The 16,535-nt window shown below is 52.4% G+C and overlaps 1 protein-coding gene across 2 annotated transcripts in view; it reads left to right on the plus strand.

Moving 5' to 3' along the window:
• The first annotated feature begins 404 nt into the window (after positions 1–404).
• LOC106025018 (saoe class I histocompatibility antigen, A alpha chain) overlaps positions 405–16,535 on the plus strand; it is a 70,590-nt gene continuing 54,459 nt past the window's right edge. Inside the window, exons 1-8 of one of the 2 annotated variants that reach the window (XM_063239466.1) lie at positions 411–607; positions 685–954; positions 1,130–1,405; positions 1,982–2,257; positions 3,399–3,509; positions 3,906–3,938; positions 4,068–4,115; positions 5,571–5,719. In XM_063239466.1, coding sequence (XP_063095536.1) covers positions 535–607; positions 685–954; positions 1,130–1,405; positions 1,982–2,257; positions 3,399–3,509; positions 3,906–3,938; positions 4,068–4,115; positions 5,571–5,680 — 1,197 coding nt within the window. In that variant the 5' untranslated portion in view covers positions 411–534 and the 3' untranslated portion in view covers positions 5,681–5,719. Of the gene's footprint in view, positions 608–684; positions 955–1,129; positions 1,406–1,981; positions 2,258–3,398; positions 3,510–3,905; positions 3,939–4,067; positions 4,116–5,570; positions 5,720–16,535 lie in introns of those variants that run through there. The other variant, XM_063239465.1, reaches the window with a different exon arrangement.

Consider the following 16,535-nt stretch of genomic DNA (forward strand, 5'->3'; position numbering starts at 1 on the left):
TCTGACTGAGCACGCGGCGTCTGCACTGTTTGAGGAGCTGCCTTGGTGGCGCTGGGTGGCGCTCGGGAGCCGCAGGGACCCTTTTCTTTTTCTTTTTTTTTTTTTTTTTTTTTTTTTTTTTTGGTCTTTTAGGAACACAATCTTGCTGTGCGGTTCAGGCTGGGTTTGGGCTCATTTTGTAGCCCAGGCTGGTCTCGAACTCCCAAGGATCCTCCTGCTTCCGCCTCCAGAGTGCTGGGACCGCCACGCCCGCTCTATTTTTTAATCACAACTGTCAGGTCCTTCTACCCGGACACTTGTGATTCAAACCAAGACTCGCTCTTATTGGGTATTGGATTTACAGAGAAGCCAATCATCGGCCAGTAAACGTTTCCTCCTTGAATGTATCAGTTAGCACTTATCACACAGAAACCCTGCCTGCGCTCGGAGGTCTGCGGCAGAGGGATCCCCTGGAGTCCCCGGCCAGCCTGAGCTACGGGGGCGAGACCCCGTCTCAAAAAAAAAAAGACCAATTTTAAGTTGTCACCTCCGGGGATGGGGACCACGGCGTTCCCAGCCGTTTTCCTGCTGCTCCCCGGGATCCTGTTCCGCAGGGAGACCTGGGCGGGTGAGTGCGGGCGCAGGGCGGCGGGAGCGGCGGGGCCGGCCGGGAGGAGGTCGCGGTCTCACCGCCCCGCCCCGCAGGCTCGCACTCCCTGCGCTACTTCGACACCGCGGTGTCCCGGCCCGGACGCGGGGAGCCCCGGTACATGCAGGTCGGCTACGTGGACGACACGGAGTTCGTGCGCTTCGACGGTGACGCCGAGAGCCCCCGATATGAGCCGCGGGCGCCGTGGATGGAGCGGGAGGGTCAGGAGTATTGGGACGGAGAGACACAGAGAGCCAAGGGCCACGCACACGGTTACCGAGTGGACTTAAGGACTCTGCGCGGCTACTACAACCAGAGCGCGGACGGTGAGTGACCCCGGCCGGGTCAGAGGGGTGTGCCCGCCCCCGCGGAGGGTCCCAATGGTCCCAGGTGTCCACGACTGAGGTTGATGGCGGGAGACCCCGGCCTCTGGAAGCGCGGGGACCGCGACTCGGTTTCATTTTGAGTTTGGCAGGAAAATCCCGGGTGGGGGCGGGGCAGCTTCTCACACCTTCCAGATGGTGTACGGCTGCCAGGTGGGGCCTGATGGAAGCTTCCTCCGCGTGTACATGCAGTATGGCCACGACGGGGAAGATTACATCGCCCTTGCCGAGGACCTGAGCTCCTGGGTGGCGGCGGACACTGCAGCTCAGATCACACAGCGCAAGTGGATGGAGGCCCGGGAGGCAGAGCACGCCAGGGCCTACCTGGAGGAGGAGTGCGTGGAGTGGCTCCTCAGATACCTGGAGAACGGGAAGGAGATGCTGCAGCGCGCAGGTACCGGCCCTGAGGGCCTCCCCATCTGAGCTCTAGCTGGACAGGTGTCTCCCTAGGAGGAAAACGGGACCCTTCCCCAGTACTGCTGCCATCTCCTGTCCTGGGGAAGAGCGCCCCTGGGATTGCACAGCTGATAACAGATCACCCCCCTTAGCCCCCTTCTCTCAGGAGAGGAAAAGTCTGTCCCTCATGGGAGGGGAAGATCCCTGAGGTGCTGCTCACCCTGCCCTTCAGGAGGCTGTGAACCTGAGCTCTCTCAGGCTTGTGCTGTGCCCCACACCCAGTGTCTGTGGAGCTCTGACTATGCTTATTCAGGCCTCTCAGTCTCCACTCACTCAGGGATGAGGTCCTTTTCCTCCCCCAGAGACCTGGAGTCTTCTGCCCAGGCGGACTCATTCCAAGTCTACAACTGTCCGAGGAATAGAGTATTCCAGATGCCTGTTTCCAGCCTGGTCTCTGAGGGTTACAATCTCCCAACTCCACTTGTCCTTAAGGTTCTCAGGAAGTCACAGGAGCCTTTACTAGAGTGGCCCAGGAAGAAGGCAAAGTGCCTGAATTTTCCTCTCTTCGCCTCAGACCCTCCTGAGACACATGTGACCCGCCACCCCATCTCCAAGGAACAGGTCACCCTGCGGTGCTGGGCCCTGGGCTTCTACCCTAAGGACATCTCCCTAACCTGGCAGCGGGATGGGCAGGAGCTGACCCAGGAGATGGAGCTGGTGGAGACCAGGCCTGATGGGAATGGAAACTTCCAGAAGCGGGTGGCTGTGGTGGTGCCTTCTGGAGAGGAGCAGAATTACATGTGCCGTGTGCAGCATGAGGGGCTGCCTGAGCCCCGCACCCTGAGATGGGGTAAGGGGGGTGGTATGTCTTGTGTCTAGATGATGTTCCAAAGCCTCATGCTCATAGGTGGGGTTTGTCAGAGGTGGACGAAATGTGTGTGTGACCCTGTGACCCTGGATGCAGGGTGTGATGACTGGATCACTCTGCTGTTCTGGGTGTGGCTGAGTGGATTAGGGAAGACAGCAGACCCAGCCTGGGTGTGAGTGGGATCCACCGACAGCCTCACAGCCTGAATTCGGTGAAGAGGGGGAAGCTGCCAGCTTGCTGCTTCCTGCCTGCATGCTGTGGGCTGTTTCTCCTCTGTGATGGCCCTGCCAGGCCTCCCTGCCTTGAAGTCTCCTGACTGTGGACTGAAACCTCTACAAATTGAGCTGAAATGAACCTTATCTCCTTTAACATAAAGGTGTAGGGTTTTTTGTCTCAGCAACAAGAAAGGGATTAAGACAGAGGGGAGAGGGGGACTGGGGATTAAGCTCAGCAGCATAAGGGCCTGCCCTGCAAGCGCACAGTCATGAGTTCGATCCCTGATACTGATAAAAAAAAGAAAAAGACAGGCGAAGGCAGAGGAGCTCTTCTCTTTGAAGGCAGGAGTCTTTCTGGAGACACCCAGCAGGCTGGGCTGGAGAGCTGGGGCTAGGGTCCATGTTGGTCATTGCTAGGACACAATATCTGATGCCTTTACCAGCCATGAGAGGAATCAGAACCCTGGGCACTGTCACCTCCTGGGGGAAAATGTAACAGGACATGTGAGAGGCCCAGCAGATATGGGAGAAAGGATTAAAGGAGAAAGGATTTATTTTGGCTCCCAAGTTTGTAGACATTTCAGTTAAAACTCACCTTGTTCCCAGGGAGCACTGCAGGGCAGAGGGTTCTGGCCATGGAGAGCTGCTCAGGGGACTGCAGACAGGGAGCAGAGAGAGCAATGGGGGAGCCAAGGAAGGAGAGAAACTCTACTGAGCCACACCCTCAGAGCCCCCCTCTCCCCCCAGACCCCACCTCCTAACAGCAAGTCAGCTCTGAGCCCCACACTGCAGTCAGCTTCCAAATGCTCACATTTGCATGAGGCTTTGGGGTCCACTTAGATACAAGCAGAGCCCCTCACCTCCTCTTTCCTTCTTTTCTCCCCCTTTCCTTCCCCTGCCCTCCCCAGAGACCACTCCTCTGCTCTCCATCTCCATCCTGGGGGTCATTGCTGCTGTGATTCTCCTTGTAGCTGTGCTCACTGGAGTCACCTTTGTGATGTGGAGGAGGAGGAGAGCAGGTAGGGGTGGGGTCAGTCTCTTCCTGTTTCAGCCCCAGGGAGAAGTGCACCCCACCCCCCTGTGGGGCGCCCCCTCCCCATACACATGCTTGCCCAGCCTGGAGTCCTGGACACCAAGCCTGTTGTGAAACAGGGACAGTAAGGGACAGCTTGGTTACCCAGAGGGTTGTGATGGGACCCTGATTCCCAGCAGGAAGGTCCCTGCTAGGACAGAGCCTCAGGAGGGCAGTCAGTACAGGTCCTGAACGGATCCTCCCCTGGTGCCTCTGATCCTTCCCTGAGTCTGCATCCCAGTTCTGGAAACTTCCCTGAGGTCCTGACCTGGGCAGTTCTTCCTGGCTGTCAAGGCCCTGCCTCCTCCCTGGCTTCTCACAGGAGGACATTTTCTTCCCACAGGTGTAAAAGGAGGGAGCTACACTCAGGCTGCAAGTAAGTATGGGGGGCTGATGCCTGAGAGCCTTGGGGTTCTGTAGCCAGGAGCCCTGGGATCCCCACCTCATGATCCCCTTCCCCATGTCTGCTGGGTTCTGAGGACTTTACGTTACATTTTCCACCCAGGGGGTGACAGTGACCAGAGCTCTGATTCCTCTCTCATGGCTGGTAAAGGTGAGACCCCGGGGGACCTGAAGTGGGAGAGATGGGCTGAGGCAGAGGGGACACAGCAGGGACCCTGTCTGACTGTGAGCCCTGTGTGTGAGCAGCGGGCTCCTCTGTTAGTGTTTATCAGGACCTGGGTGCTGTGCCCGGTGTTTGTGTGCACCCTGGGGAGCTGGTGCTCATGTGTAACTTGTCTCTGCTTTTTGCTTCTCTGTGCCCCCGCTCCATCCCCTGCCTCCATGTCTAGATCCCCTCCTGTGTGCAGAGAGCTTCTCTCTCAGTGGGCTTCTCAGGATGGTGCCACGTGGAGCCTGGCCCTGAATTTATAACCCTTTTGTCCTGTAGCGTGAGACAGCTGCCTTGCAGATGACTGAGCCACTCCACGCTTCTCCAGCCCACGCTCTGTGACCTCAAGATCACCGAGTCACCTTCTGAGTGTGTCCATGTTCCTGTGGGCATCGGGGAGGGCTGTGAGGAGAGCAGCTGGCCCTGGGCAGCAGGACTCCTGTCCCCACGCTTACACCTGTTCTCTCCTGCTCAGCTCCTGTTCCAGCAGGCGTGGGCTGGGGCGGCTCCTCACAGGGATGAGATGGAGCGGAGTGCACACAGCTTCCCCCAGGAACCCTCTTGCTTCTGATTCTGCCTTTATTTTAACAGCCCCACAATAAATCCAATAGCTTAGAAAAATAGTTTTGCTTTGTAACAAGAGGGTTTCTGAGTCGTGCCTTGTAAAGATGGTCATTTTCAGAGATAGAGGTTTCTTTACATCTTTCCAGGAAATTCACATAGCACGTCTTTAATGTAAGACTCTCAATATACATTTGCTTTATTTCAAGTTAATGACACGAGTGGTTGACCTGTTTATTAACTTCCAATGTGTGAGGGCAGCAATAAATGGGAGCCATGAGCACTTTTACTGAGTCTGTTTTGCTGTGCTCTGTGTCCTCTGCAGGGGGAAACAGGAGAAGGGGAGGTGAAGCTCCAGGGTGGGTCTCCTGTCTGTAGTGAATCCCTCAGCCACACTCAGAATGGTTCTGACACAAGGCAGTCGGGCATTTCTTACTCAAGTTGACACAGCCAGTACACTGTCACATCCACCCTGTGACAACTTGACCACAAACACGTTTCCTTAAACTCCTTGTACTCCAGATACAAAGCAAGTCCACAGTCACAGCTGTCGGGGTGCAGCTCTCCTGGGTGCTGATGGACACACTGATTCCCTCCCGAGAAGCCAGGGGTAGTTCTCAAGGTGATTCGTTCTCCTAACATTTTACGACAACATTATAACACGGGTTTAACCATATATAACTAATAACACTAAGCCTGTCACCATCATTTTACACAGGAAGCCTGTTAGGTGAGCACTGTGGAAATTCCTCATTTCTGTGAGTGCTCAGGAGGTCGGAGCTGGTGTCTATCACTACCTTCTTACTCTGTGATTTCTGTTCCCTTTGGTGTCTGCAGGCCCCTCAGCAAGTCTCGGTCCTCTTCCTGGGGCAGTAACCCACAGCCTCATTCCTGAAGGTTCGGGATCATTCGTCACCCATGCTGATTGGGTTGTACTTTTCCACTGACCTTAGCAATGGCAGGGTGGTACCAGGAGATGCCCTAAGGTATCTGCTGCACTCTGAATATTTTATTCCTTTCCTTATGAATAATTATATTATTCCTTATGAAGTAATGGCCCAGTTTCCCTTGATGGTCTGATCAATCATCCCTGCCCACACTGTAACTCCTTTGCTGCTTGGTTGGACGTGAGATACCCAAAACCCCCAGTGGGTGTGTCAGCTTCCAGTTCCAGGGATTCCTGTGCTTCCTGGTAGGAGCCTCCCCCCACCCCTGGGGAGCGAGACCTTCAGGCCAGCAGCACATAAAGCTGTGGGATGGGGAAGCAAAGCTGCTGCGGGTGGGTCACTAGGGTAATGAATGGTATCATTCCCTTGCCACCCCTGATTTCTGCACCCACGTGTGCTGGCTATGGGGGACACAGTGCCATAGAGTAGATGATGACTCCAAGAATACAAAGCCTTGGAAGAGCCTCGCCCCAGCCCTGCAGTCCAGGGCTACTTAGCTGGAGTTGTAACTCCATCATCAAAAGGCCGTGCGACCTCTGTGTTGAGGGGTTCTGCCAGCCTGGCCCTTAGCTACCTCTACCGTGAGGTCCTCTTGACTTGGCACAGGGCCCTGAAAAACAGCAGCAAATCTCTCCAAAAGTAACTTCTGCATTCTTCTTCTCCTTCCAGAAATAAACCTCCTGGTCTCTTTTTGCACACGCTCCAAGCCCTCTCCAATCTCAAGACTCCACAACCACCTAAGTGCTGCACCTCCAGCCCAAGTCCATAAAAGCTGTTCCCAGCTCCCCATTTTGGGCCCTCTTGCTCTCTCTTGCACCCCTCCTATGCTGGTCATAAAGGCATTTTTTACTCTATCTTTGTATCTCCACATGCTAAAAAAAACCTGATGTCTACAACTCAGCTGCTTGTCTATTGTGAGGAAGTTGGTAAGACCAGTGAATTCCATGAGCATGAGCCAATTGCCTCATGTCTGTGGTCATAAAATGCATTCCTTGCCCACAGGCCATTCTGTTTGGACTACCACGAGGATAGGAAAGGCACTGTGCACATCCATGGATGGGAGGATTGGCAGAAGCCTTCCATGCAGAGAAGGCAAATCCAAAGCCAGAATAAATGTCCACGACAAAGTGCTGCCCTCTCCATGATGGAAGAGTCCAATCTGATGGACCTGCCATCAGGTCGCAGGCAGATCGCCTCAGGGGACAGAGCCATGTCAGAACTCGGAGTTGGTCTCCGCTGCTGGTGTGTGCAGCACTGAGCCATGGTTGTAGCTGCATCAGCCTTGGTGAGGGGAGTTCCTGTGGCTCGGCCCATGCACAACCTTCATCAATGCCACCATGGCCACTTTGTTCATGAGCCCATTGGACAATGACAGTGGTGACTGGGGAAGAGTCTCCTGTCACCTACAGATCAGGCTGTCCTATCCAGCCGAGTCACCTTTGTTGAGTGTTTACACAGAATATACCACTGCATCCACTGTCCATATGGACAGGTCCATCCACGTACCTCTTCCCCAAATAACTTTCTCACCAATTTTACAGTCATGTTCCTTCTATGTTGCTGATCTTTGGTCCAGAGCATTAGCTCCAGCCCGTGAATGAGTACAGAGTCCCACATCTGCCCATTTCACCTTCCAGGGAAAATGTGCACCAGGCGCACTGCCCAACATTTCCCCCACTCCAAAGATTTTCCTTCACCACTGTCCTCCAGGGAGGTCCTGGAAGGGACTGCAGTGCTGCAGCTGTCACGTGCAGGTGTGAGATGTGTAGCACACAGAACCATCCATAACCCAGGCCCTGCCTTTCCTTCCTCTGACAGCAGATCACATGGTCCACCACATGGGGCACAGGTGCATGCTGGGAGGCAGAAGGCAGCACTGCAGCATTGGGGGCCATGGCCATCTGGGCGTCTTCTTCCTGGGACTCACTTGTCACCTCTGGACATGCCCTGGCCCAATCATCTTGTATCAGACAGGGCTTACTAGAGAAACAGATATAACACAGATATAAAATGTGTAAGGAACACACATTGGCTTACAATGGTCACCCACACAGTCGGATGAGGGCGCGGGCAGAGGTGTCTGTGTGATGGGGGTGAAGGGCACAGCCCAAGGGCTCTCGCTCACTGCAATGTCCATGCAAGCCCATATCACAAGCCAGTGGGTTCATAATGGAAGGCTGAAGAATCCAGGACAGAAGGCTGAGAAGTCCCAGGTGGAAGCCGAGCAGTCTGTGCCAGAAGCCAGGAGACTCCAAGCTGGGTGAAGACTGGAGCTCCTCTGAGGAGGCAGCCACCAGCCCCCTCCTGTGCCTTTCACTGTGTGCAGGCTGCTCCTGGGGGCGGTGCAGCCCCACACCAGCTGCCTGCCCTCCTCCTGCACAGGCTGAGGGTGTTACAGCAGGGACCCTGGCCCCCGCTGAGTCACTTGGTGAAAATTCCCACCTTCCCCATTTAACACAGTGAACAACATCATAGGATGGTAACTGTTCTTTGTCTGTACCCCAGGACGTGGAGCTGCTGGGTCACTCTGTTAAGCTTCTAGACTTTTCAGGTTGACACAGTGTATCAGCCATACAGCATCTTGACAGCCCTTCTTTTACTTGGCTCTTTATTTGAATTTTGGGTTCCTCATTCCTAAATGCACTAAATCTGGCTAAGCTTAACCTAGAAGGAAATCAGAGAAGTAGAATTCAAGAAAGAAAAATTGGAAGTTTCAGGGTGATCATATTGTGTTGAACTAATGATTCCTACACTTGTGAAAGAGAAAGGGAAATGAAATTTACCTGGCAGCTGGGTGGGGCAGAGTCTTTCACACATAATCTCACACCGTCCTAACAGTAATGCATTCAGGATGTATTTTCTCACCCATCATTTATGAGGAGGAAGTGGAGGGTCAGAAAAGTTAATTAATAGGCTCCGCTCACACAGCCTGTGCCCCGCTCACCAGAACCCCAGGCCTGGCTTCCTTTGGTTTCTGTTCTGTGCACCTTTCCCTCCATGATGCTGCCTCTGCAGCCCTGTAGCCCAGGTCAGAGCTGCACCTGCACAGCAGCCTGGGGATGGGAATCCAGAGGAGGGGCGGCTCCTGTCCGTGGTCAGCACACTGTTCCTTCTATCCAGAAAGACACTAGTGGGAGCAGCAATGCTGGGTGACAGAAGTTACAGACAGGAGGGACAGGCAGGGGTGGGAGCTGTCTCCATGTGAGCAGTGATTGAGCCAGGGCAGAGCCTGAGCTACACTCCAGAGCCCAGCAGGGAGCCTGGACTCTGTCTCAGGCTGATGGAGGAGAGTGGCCAGAGTGTGGCACCAATGGAAAGAAGCTGAATGAGAAACCGGGAGGGAGATTACAGGAGGACATTTGTGAGACAGGGGACTGAGCAGGAAATTCAGGGAGAATGGAAGTCCCAGTGATGCCTCCCTGAGAAGGTGTGGCCTCAGAGTGACCATCTCCACAGAGTGGCCTGGCCAGGCCCTGCTCCTTGGGGCACACTGCGGGCCGTGGACCTATTACCAACTTCCCACAGCCCCACTGTGGGTGTAGCACCCCTGGGTGGCTTCCTTTTCTGCTCTGCTCTTCTCCGAGTGCCATCTGAGGTCAGTAAGGGGCTGATGTGGATGCAGACTCAGGGCTCCTGACTTCTCCTCCAGTGTGGTTTGCACTAAGCCACAAGGGTAAACAAAGGCTGAGAGTCCCGGGAGAGGGGCTTCATCTCTGCCTGCTGCTGTAACTCACAGGAAATACAGGATTCACACGGGGTCACCTGCACCACCAGGGTATTTCCCTGTGGGAACCATCTAGACACAGGGAGTGTGCAGTAACTGTGGACTAAGATTCAGAATGGTGCCTGCATAGGGCCCTGACCGTGAGTGGAGCTCGCAGGACAGGAAGCTGCTCTGGGTCACTCAGTGAGTGGTGGTCAGTGAACACCGAGGTCCACAGCACTGCTGTCCATTACTGCAGACGTTACACACACTCTCCACTGAGGCTACACTGGGGTTATGGAAACAACTTCCTGTTTGCGTGAGCTTTACCTTACTGTGGCTTTTAAATTCATAAACTTTTCATTTTTAAACTCTGTGGCACTGTTGTAATGACACTGAGTTTACAGCATACTGCAGGCTGTGTGTGTTTCCGGGTCCATTATAATAATCGATTCTCTCTACACTCTGTCGTGAACTAGGTATCATGTGGTGCACAAGTATATCTTGGTATTTGCCCAGGGTTTTGGTGCTAGTGATCAGTTTTCTGAAAGACAATTTTTCCAAGGATGTGGATTTTCCAGATGATTCAAGTGCATTGCACTTACTGTGAACCTTATTTCTAATACTATGATGGTGTCATACATAATGAAATAATTATGCAACTCCTCACAATGCAGAACCAGTGAGAGCCCTGAGCCTGCCTTCCTCCAGTCAGAGGGTCCCATTTGGAGGGTCGGGGGACAGTGACATCCACGTGTGTTGCCAGTGTGCAGTCTGCCCCATAATCTCACTTTGGTTGCTGTCACTATAGAAAACTCTGTTTAACAAAGACAGGACAATGGAAATGGACACAGGCTCTTCAGTGTTTCTGTGGCAATCTCAGGATGCTCCTCCTCAACTTTGAACCACAATCCAGGGAGAGCTGACAATGTCTCAAAGACACTTTTGAGGCCATCATCATTGGGATCTAAGTGGTTGATCCTTTTCTAGCACAGAGAAAGTTAGTTCACCTGGATCATTCACAGATGGGCAGATCTGTTCCTTCTGAACATGGAGGTCTTTGGGTTCAGGAAATAATGCTCAAAGTCTTTGGAAAGCTGAGATAGTGAGCAGCACCAAGAGGAGAAAGAAGGCCCTGGCTTAGTCTCTTTCAGAATCTTTGTAAATGATTGGGACGCACCAGAACTCCCAGTGTTCACTCACTGCCCCACAATTACAGTGTGGCTTGGAATGCAGCCACTTTATCTGCCAACCTGGACACAGTTGTCCTCTGCCCCTGAGTTCACTGAACAGGGTGATTATGTTACAGGAAGCAGGCTTGATGACCCATCCTGTGTCACTGCAATGTGCTGACAGAGTGGACTATTTTCCCAACAGAAATCTTGGGTGCAGCTCTCATGAATCAAGAACTCTGACCAAGAATCTTTTTAGAAAACCATCTACACCTTGCATAGAAGAGAAGACAGTTGAGCTCTGCAGTCCTCTCCACAGATGTGTGAACCGGTGTGAGTGAAGGGCTTGGCTTTTCTGATTCATAATTTTATTCAGATGCTGCACAATGTGGTTCAGTTCAGGCACTGTGTTTCAGCTAACCCACATGTCTATGTGGAGCCCCCAGTGCAGCGACTCACTCTTGAATCCACCTCTTTGACCTGAGAGTGAGAGCAGAAAGTGATCAGGCCAGCGTAGCTGCCCATGTGTGCACACCCTGACACAGCTAATCAACTCAGTCCCCTCATGTGTAATCATTCCAAGGCTTGAACAGATCTCTGGAGCTGCCCATTGGTTGGCATCAAAGGTGCACATAACTCACCCCCGTGTACATCCTCCTGAAAACACTTCCCACAGATCCAGGCACTGCTGCCTTGGTGTCGGCTCTGGGTCTCTAGTCAACCTGGATTTTGCAGCATGGTGGCCCAGTTATCCAGTCTGATCATGGTGCTGCTTTTTCCATGGGACCACCGACCATGGAATGTGAACCAAAATCCACCTTCACTAACAAGGGTCTTTAGTTGTGTCTTAGCCATGACAAAAGTGTCTGAGACACTTTTCAAAGTCATATTTTTGGTTTTCTGGGATGGAGCCTGACTGGCTCTGTCTCCCACGTTGGCCATGGCCTCTCCTCCTGAGGAGCTGGGACCCAGGGCGCAGCCCACCACACACACCTGCATCTTCTTAGGAGCCAAAGTAGAAAGGAAGGAAACTTTCTTTCAGGTCTTCTGTGCTTGAAGGCAGGCCAGATGCCCACACGGATCAAAGGTGGCCTCACCATCGATGCTGCTGCTGCCCAGACCACAGCTGAGGCCTCCATGGAGCAGAGACATAAATTCCATCAGGGTCTCCCGAGGACCTACAGGGAGAACAGGGTGAAGAAGAGAGTGCAGAGGGCCAGCGTTGAGTCTGAAGGCTGAGGAGGCAGAGTCCCTCACAGGCCTGGCGCCCTCCAGCGCCTTCCTGGCTGTCAGATGATGGCTCCCTCGCTGCCTGCAGTGCACAGACTCCATCAGTGACAGCAGCACTCACTGTGCCCTGGAGCTCAGAGACAGTTATGTTTGTGTTTGGATGCCCCCCCCCCCCCCCCCGCAAGCCTCACACAATCCTGGAGGAGGCTGACTCTCCTGTTCCTGATTGGTTTGTTGTCTAGTGCTTGGATTGCGCATGTGAGTGCACCTGACCAGGGGCGGAGCCGGCACACACCATAAGGCGGGGGGGGGGGGGGGGTGTGTGTGTGTGTGTGTGCAATTTCCCTCTTTTTGCCTTTTTGTCCTTGGCCGCCTTCCTTGGAGCCAGCTTAGTATGGACTGAAACCTCAAAGTAAAACTGTAAGAAATAAACCTTTCCTTCCTTCATGATGGGCATCACGTAGTTTGTCTCAACAACAAGAAAAAAGTACCCCGGACAGCTCGGAAAGAGCTTCATCCCTGAGGAGCCCAGGCTGACCTGGAGGAAAATCCTTTGACTGCCTCTGCCCTCCACAGAGGCGAGGAAGAAGCATCTCCCCAGAGCCTGGAGGAGGAGGACAGGAGACGCAGAGGGGAGCAGTGACCCCGTCACCGGGCGCCCTCCCGTCCTGGCTGTTCCTGCTGAGCTCTGAGATTCTGCTGAAGACAGTGAGTGACAGCGCAGCTTCCCCTGTGTCCTGACTGCTCTGTGCATGGCTCAGTGTCTGGGTGACTTTTGTGCCTCTCTTCCTCCTTTTCCCATTTTCTGGTCCAGGCTCTAGCTTGCTGTTGCTCACAGCCTGAGCAGCAAGGAGCCAGAAGGAAAGGGAAGCACGCAGTGCGAATTCATCTACCAAGAATGGGGTTCTTGCCACGACCACTGCACAGAAAAGCTGCTTCCCTCTATTAGACTCGGTGTTCACAATTCTGCACACTATTATTATGCAGTTCACAGTGTCTCTGTGGAGTGACATTTCTTAGTCTGGCAGCTGTGTATATTGGAAGTGTGTTAGTGTGTGTGTGTGTGTGTGTGTGTGTGTGTGTGTGTGTGTTTGTGTGTGTGTGTGTGTGTGGTTATTGGAAGGCAAAGTTTCTCTGTTGGTGACTGAAGTTGTGGCAGCACAGGTGCTGTTTCGAAAGTGACTTAAACAGAACATTCTTCTGTTTTAATCATGAATGAAACAGTAAGAACCTGGGGTGGGGGGTAAGACCATGGGCCCCAGAAGAAGCAGAACCACACTTCCTGCGAACCAGCCTCTGCCCTGGGGATCGGGAAGAGACTCAGCAAGGAGCAGAACCACGCCTTCCCGTGAGCAGCCAGAGTGGGCTGGGAAACCAGAAGAGCATCCCCACGCCCACCCTTGAGCACCTGGTGATGCAGAGGACTCAGTGAGATGACAGCAGCTGAGGGAGGGGACAGCTGGATGCTGGCGTTGTTTGGTTGGCTCTGCAGGCTGGGGCTGGCGGGCATCTATTTGGAGGACGGTAGTGTGCATTGTGGCTCTGTGGGAATTTCCTTCTAGTTCACTTTTGATATCCAGTGTTCTTTTCCATTTTCCTGTTTTGCTTTATTTCTGTGTCTGGTAACCCGAGTAAGTATTCTGCCAAGAACAGTGTGCAGTATCACAACTACTATCATTTTGTTTTGAAAATCCGTGTAGGTGTTTTTTTTTGCTGTTAGTGTTTTGCGTTTGTTATTTTGAGATTTCTTTGCCTCTTGATTTGTTCTTTTTCCCTTTAAAAAAAGACCATGAGCCCCAAACTGCTATGATGCTTACTTTAGGCTCCATTACTTCATAATCATAGAAAACAAAGGAACAAACAAAATACCAGCTTCACTTAGAAATTATAGGGAGCTGTTGCAGTTGGAGATTGATCACATTTGTGGGGCTAAAGCAATAGAGCCCTGAAAAAACACAGAGACCAAAGCAAGCTCTGTAACCAAGGTGTTTCTGCACCAAGAAGGCAGGGGCCCAGGTCTGCCAGGCAAAGGAGTTGCTAGGCAAAGGGGCTGGAATTGATGTCATCTTTCCCAGTGTATAAATAAAGGGGCTGCAGTGGGTGAGCAGCCCCTTTCCTCCCATCAGGACAATGAGGGCTCCACCTGACCCCAGCTTTGTCTCTTCTGTATTTTTCTCATCCTCTCGCAGTCTAGGGGGAGAAGGGCATTGGTGTAGGTCAGTGGTCCTCACTGGAGGGTGTGGATAGTGGCTTCATCGAGTGGGGCACTGAAACCCCCTTACTCTCTAGGGCCGATTATAAACCAGCCTGAGAGAAACCCCTTCCCCTGAAAAGAAAAAAAAAGAGGTATATGATTGTTTCAGGGTCTAACTATGGGACAAACTTATCCAAAAGAACCCCAAATGTATAAGGACCTGTTTGCTGTATACTTGATTCCAGTATTTACGTTCCTTCTGTGGATCTGGATGAGACAGGGTCTTAACAGCCTTAAGCCTCTGAGACAACTATAAGGGCACTGGCTGCAGGCTCTATTTCCAAATCAGGTCCCGAGCAGGGAAGAGCTGGCAGCATGACCGCCATCCGGTGACTTTAGCTGAGCCACAAGCGGCAGCTCCTGCTTTTTCAGCTCAGACAAATGTGGCTGCATCTCAGGTCAGAACTTCCACCTCTCACGGAGCAGAGCCCTGTTGTCTGTCTCCTTTGCAGGTAGCACTAAAGGAAGCCAGGCAGGCGGGGAATGTATAGAGCATTTTCAGCACATCTACCAGGTTATATAACTAAGTGTCCCCCAAAATCTGAGGCAAGTAATCTACCATCATGAGGTTGTACCGTTTAAGTCATTAAAAGAATTGAAAAACCCTACCTCTCCCTATGGCCCTACCGTCCATTAACCTCGGGTTTCGTAGAGCTCCTGGGACAGCAAGTTAAGGTCCCAAATGATTGGAAAGTCACAGCTAAAGCATGTTTAAGTCCTGGGGGATTATTTGCTGCAGACAGGAAATTGTTTTGTGCACAGACCAGGCCCTGCTCAGTGCTGCTCAGGACACAGTTATTCCAAAAGATACACTGACTGGAGAAGGTGTGTTTGCTGCTACAGGCAGGCAGCTTGATTTGATCTGCAGGTGTATGACCAGGTTAGAACAGCAGCCAGGAGAGCCTGGAGAGAGCTCCCTTCAGGGGGTGAGGCCGCCCTGGACTTGACTTCTGTTCCTCAGGGTGCAGAAGAAACATTTTAGGATTTTGCTGCATGATTATGACGAGTTAGTTGGAGAATTATAAGTGACAAAGAGGCAACTGAATTAATACTCCAACAACTGGCTTTGTAAAATGCAAATAAATGGTGTGAAGAAGCCTTAGGAGCCCACAAAAAGCAGGCTATGCTGTCTAAGATGATTCGGGTTTGTGCAGATATTGGCTGCTCGTGTGCACAGGGGGCTGCTCTGGCAGCAGCTCCCACTCAGTCCATAATCCCACAGCCTAAGGAAAGGGAAGGACAGAGTGACTTGTTTTCCTTGCAGGGGGAAGGACACCTTGCTGCAAACTGTTCTGTTGCTGCTCCTGTGGGGCAGCTCAGTCGGTGTCTGCCTCTTCAATAAAATCTCCTGATCTGTGCAAGATGGCGACAGGATTTCCTTGGGGAAGTAGATCAAAAATAGATGTGGGCGGCCAACCCATTTCAGAAAACTTCCAGCAGGGCCTGCCTGGGCCCCACCAAACAGTGGGGGCGCTTCCTCAATTCCTCCCCAGCCTCACTCTGCCGCCAAGCACCTCTCTGACCTCTGGTGAGCAATGAAAGACAGCCGAGGCTTGGACCTCAGTTCCTCCTCAGAGTTCATACCAACTCCTGAAATGGACCCCGAGCCCTTCCTACTGGAGTCTGTGGGCCTCCACCTCAAGGAGCAATGGGTCCGCTCCTAGGTCAGAGAGTCTCACGGTAAAAGGTCTGCAGGTTCTACCAGGTGTCACTGGTGCTGACTACACAAGGGGAAATCAAGGTCATGATTTCAACTACTCAAAACATGGTTCAAACCACACCAGGTTCTCATATTGCCCAGTTGGTCATTTTTCCCTTGACAAAAATTTGAAAATCTATAAATACGAAAAGGGGTCCAAGGGCTTTGGGTCTCCTAGTACTTACTGGACTCAACAGGTTAAGGAAGATCGCCCTGAGATGGAATTGGTCATTGAAGGAAAGGCATTTAAAGGGCTTTTGGGCACAGGAGCAATCTTTCTGCTACTGCCCAAAGGCACTGGCCAAGGGCCTGGCCTCTGGATGTGGCAACTGCAGATCTGCAGGGTGCGGGCAGTGTGTCTCACCCTAGCAGAAGTGCGCCATTGTTAATCTGGGTTATGCAGAAGTCATTCTGGACATTTCTCACCTTACATCCTCCCCCATATACCAGTTAATTTATTGGGTCATGATGTGTCACAGGATATGGGGGCATTTCTGGTCAGCCCTAATTCTTTGGTGAATCATCAGATGTTACGACAAGGATTTCTCCCCACTCAAGGGCTTGGTAAAAACAATCAAGGAAGGAGAGAACCCCTTACAGTAAACCCAAAGAGGAACCATATTGGCATAGGATACTCAGCTTCAAGTTTTTAGGGCACCTTGATCTCTTCTCTGACCCCACAGATGGCATGCAGGATAACCTGGATGTGTGATGACGCTGTTTGGGTTGATCAATGAGTCCTGACTCAGGAGAAGCTTGGAGCAGCTCACACACTGGCTAAAGAATAAATGATGGAA

This window comes from Cavia porcellus, unplaced genomic scaffold (genome assembly GCF_034190915.1).
Source record: "Cavia porcellus strain 051 isolate PalLab524CR breed Dunkin Hartley unplaced genomic scaffold, mCavPor4.1 scaffold_28, whole genome shotgun sequence".
NCBI classification, from domain to species: domain Eukaryota; kingdom Metazoa; phylum Chordata; class Mammalia; order Rodentia; family Caviidae; genus Cavia; species Cavia porcellus.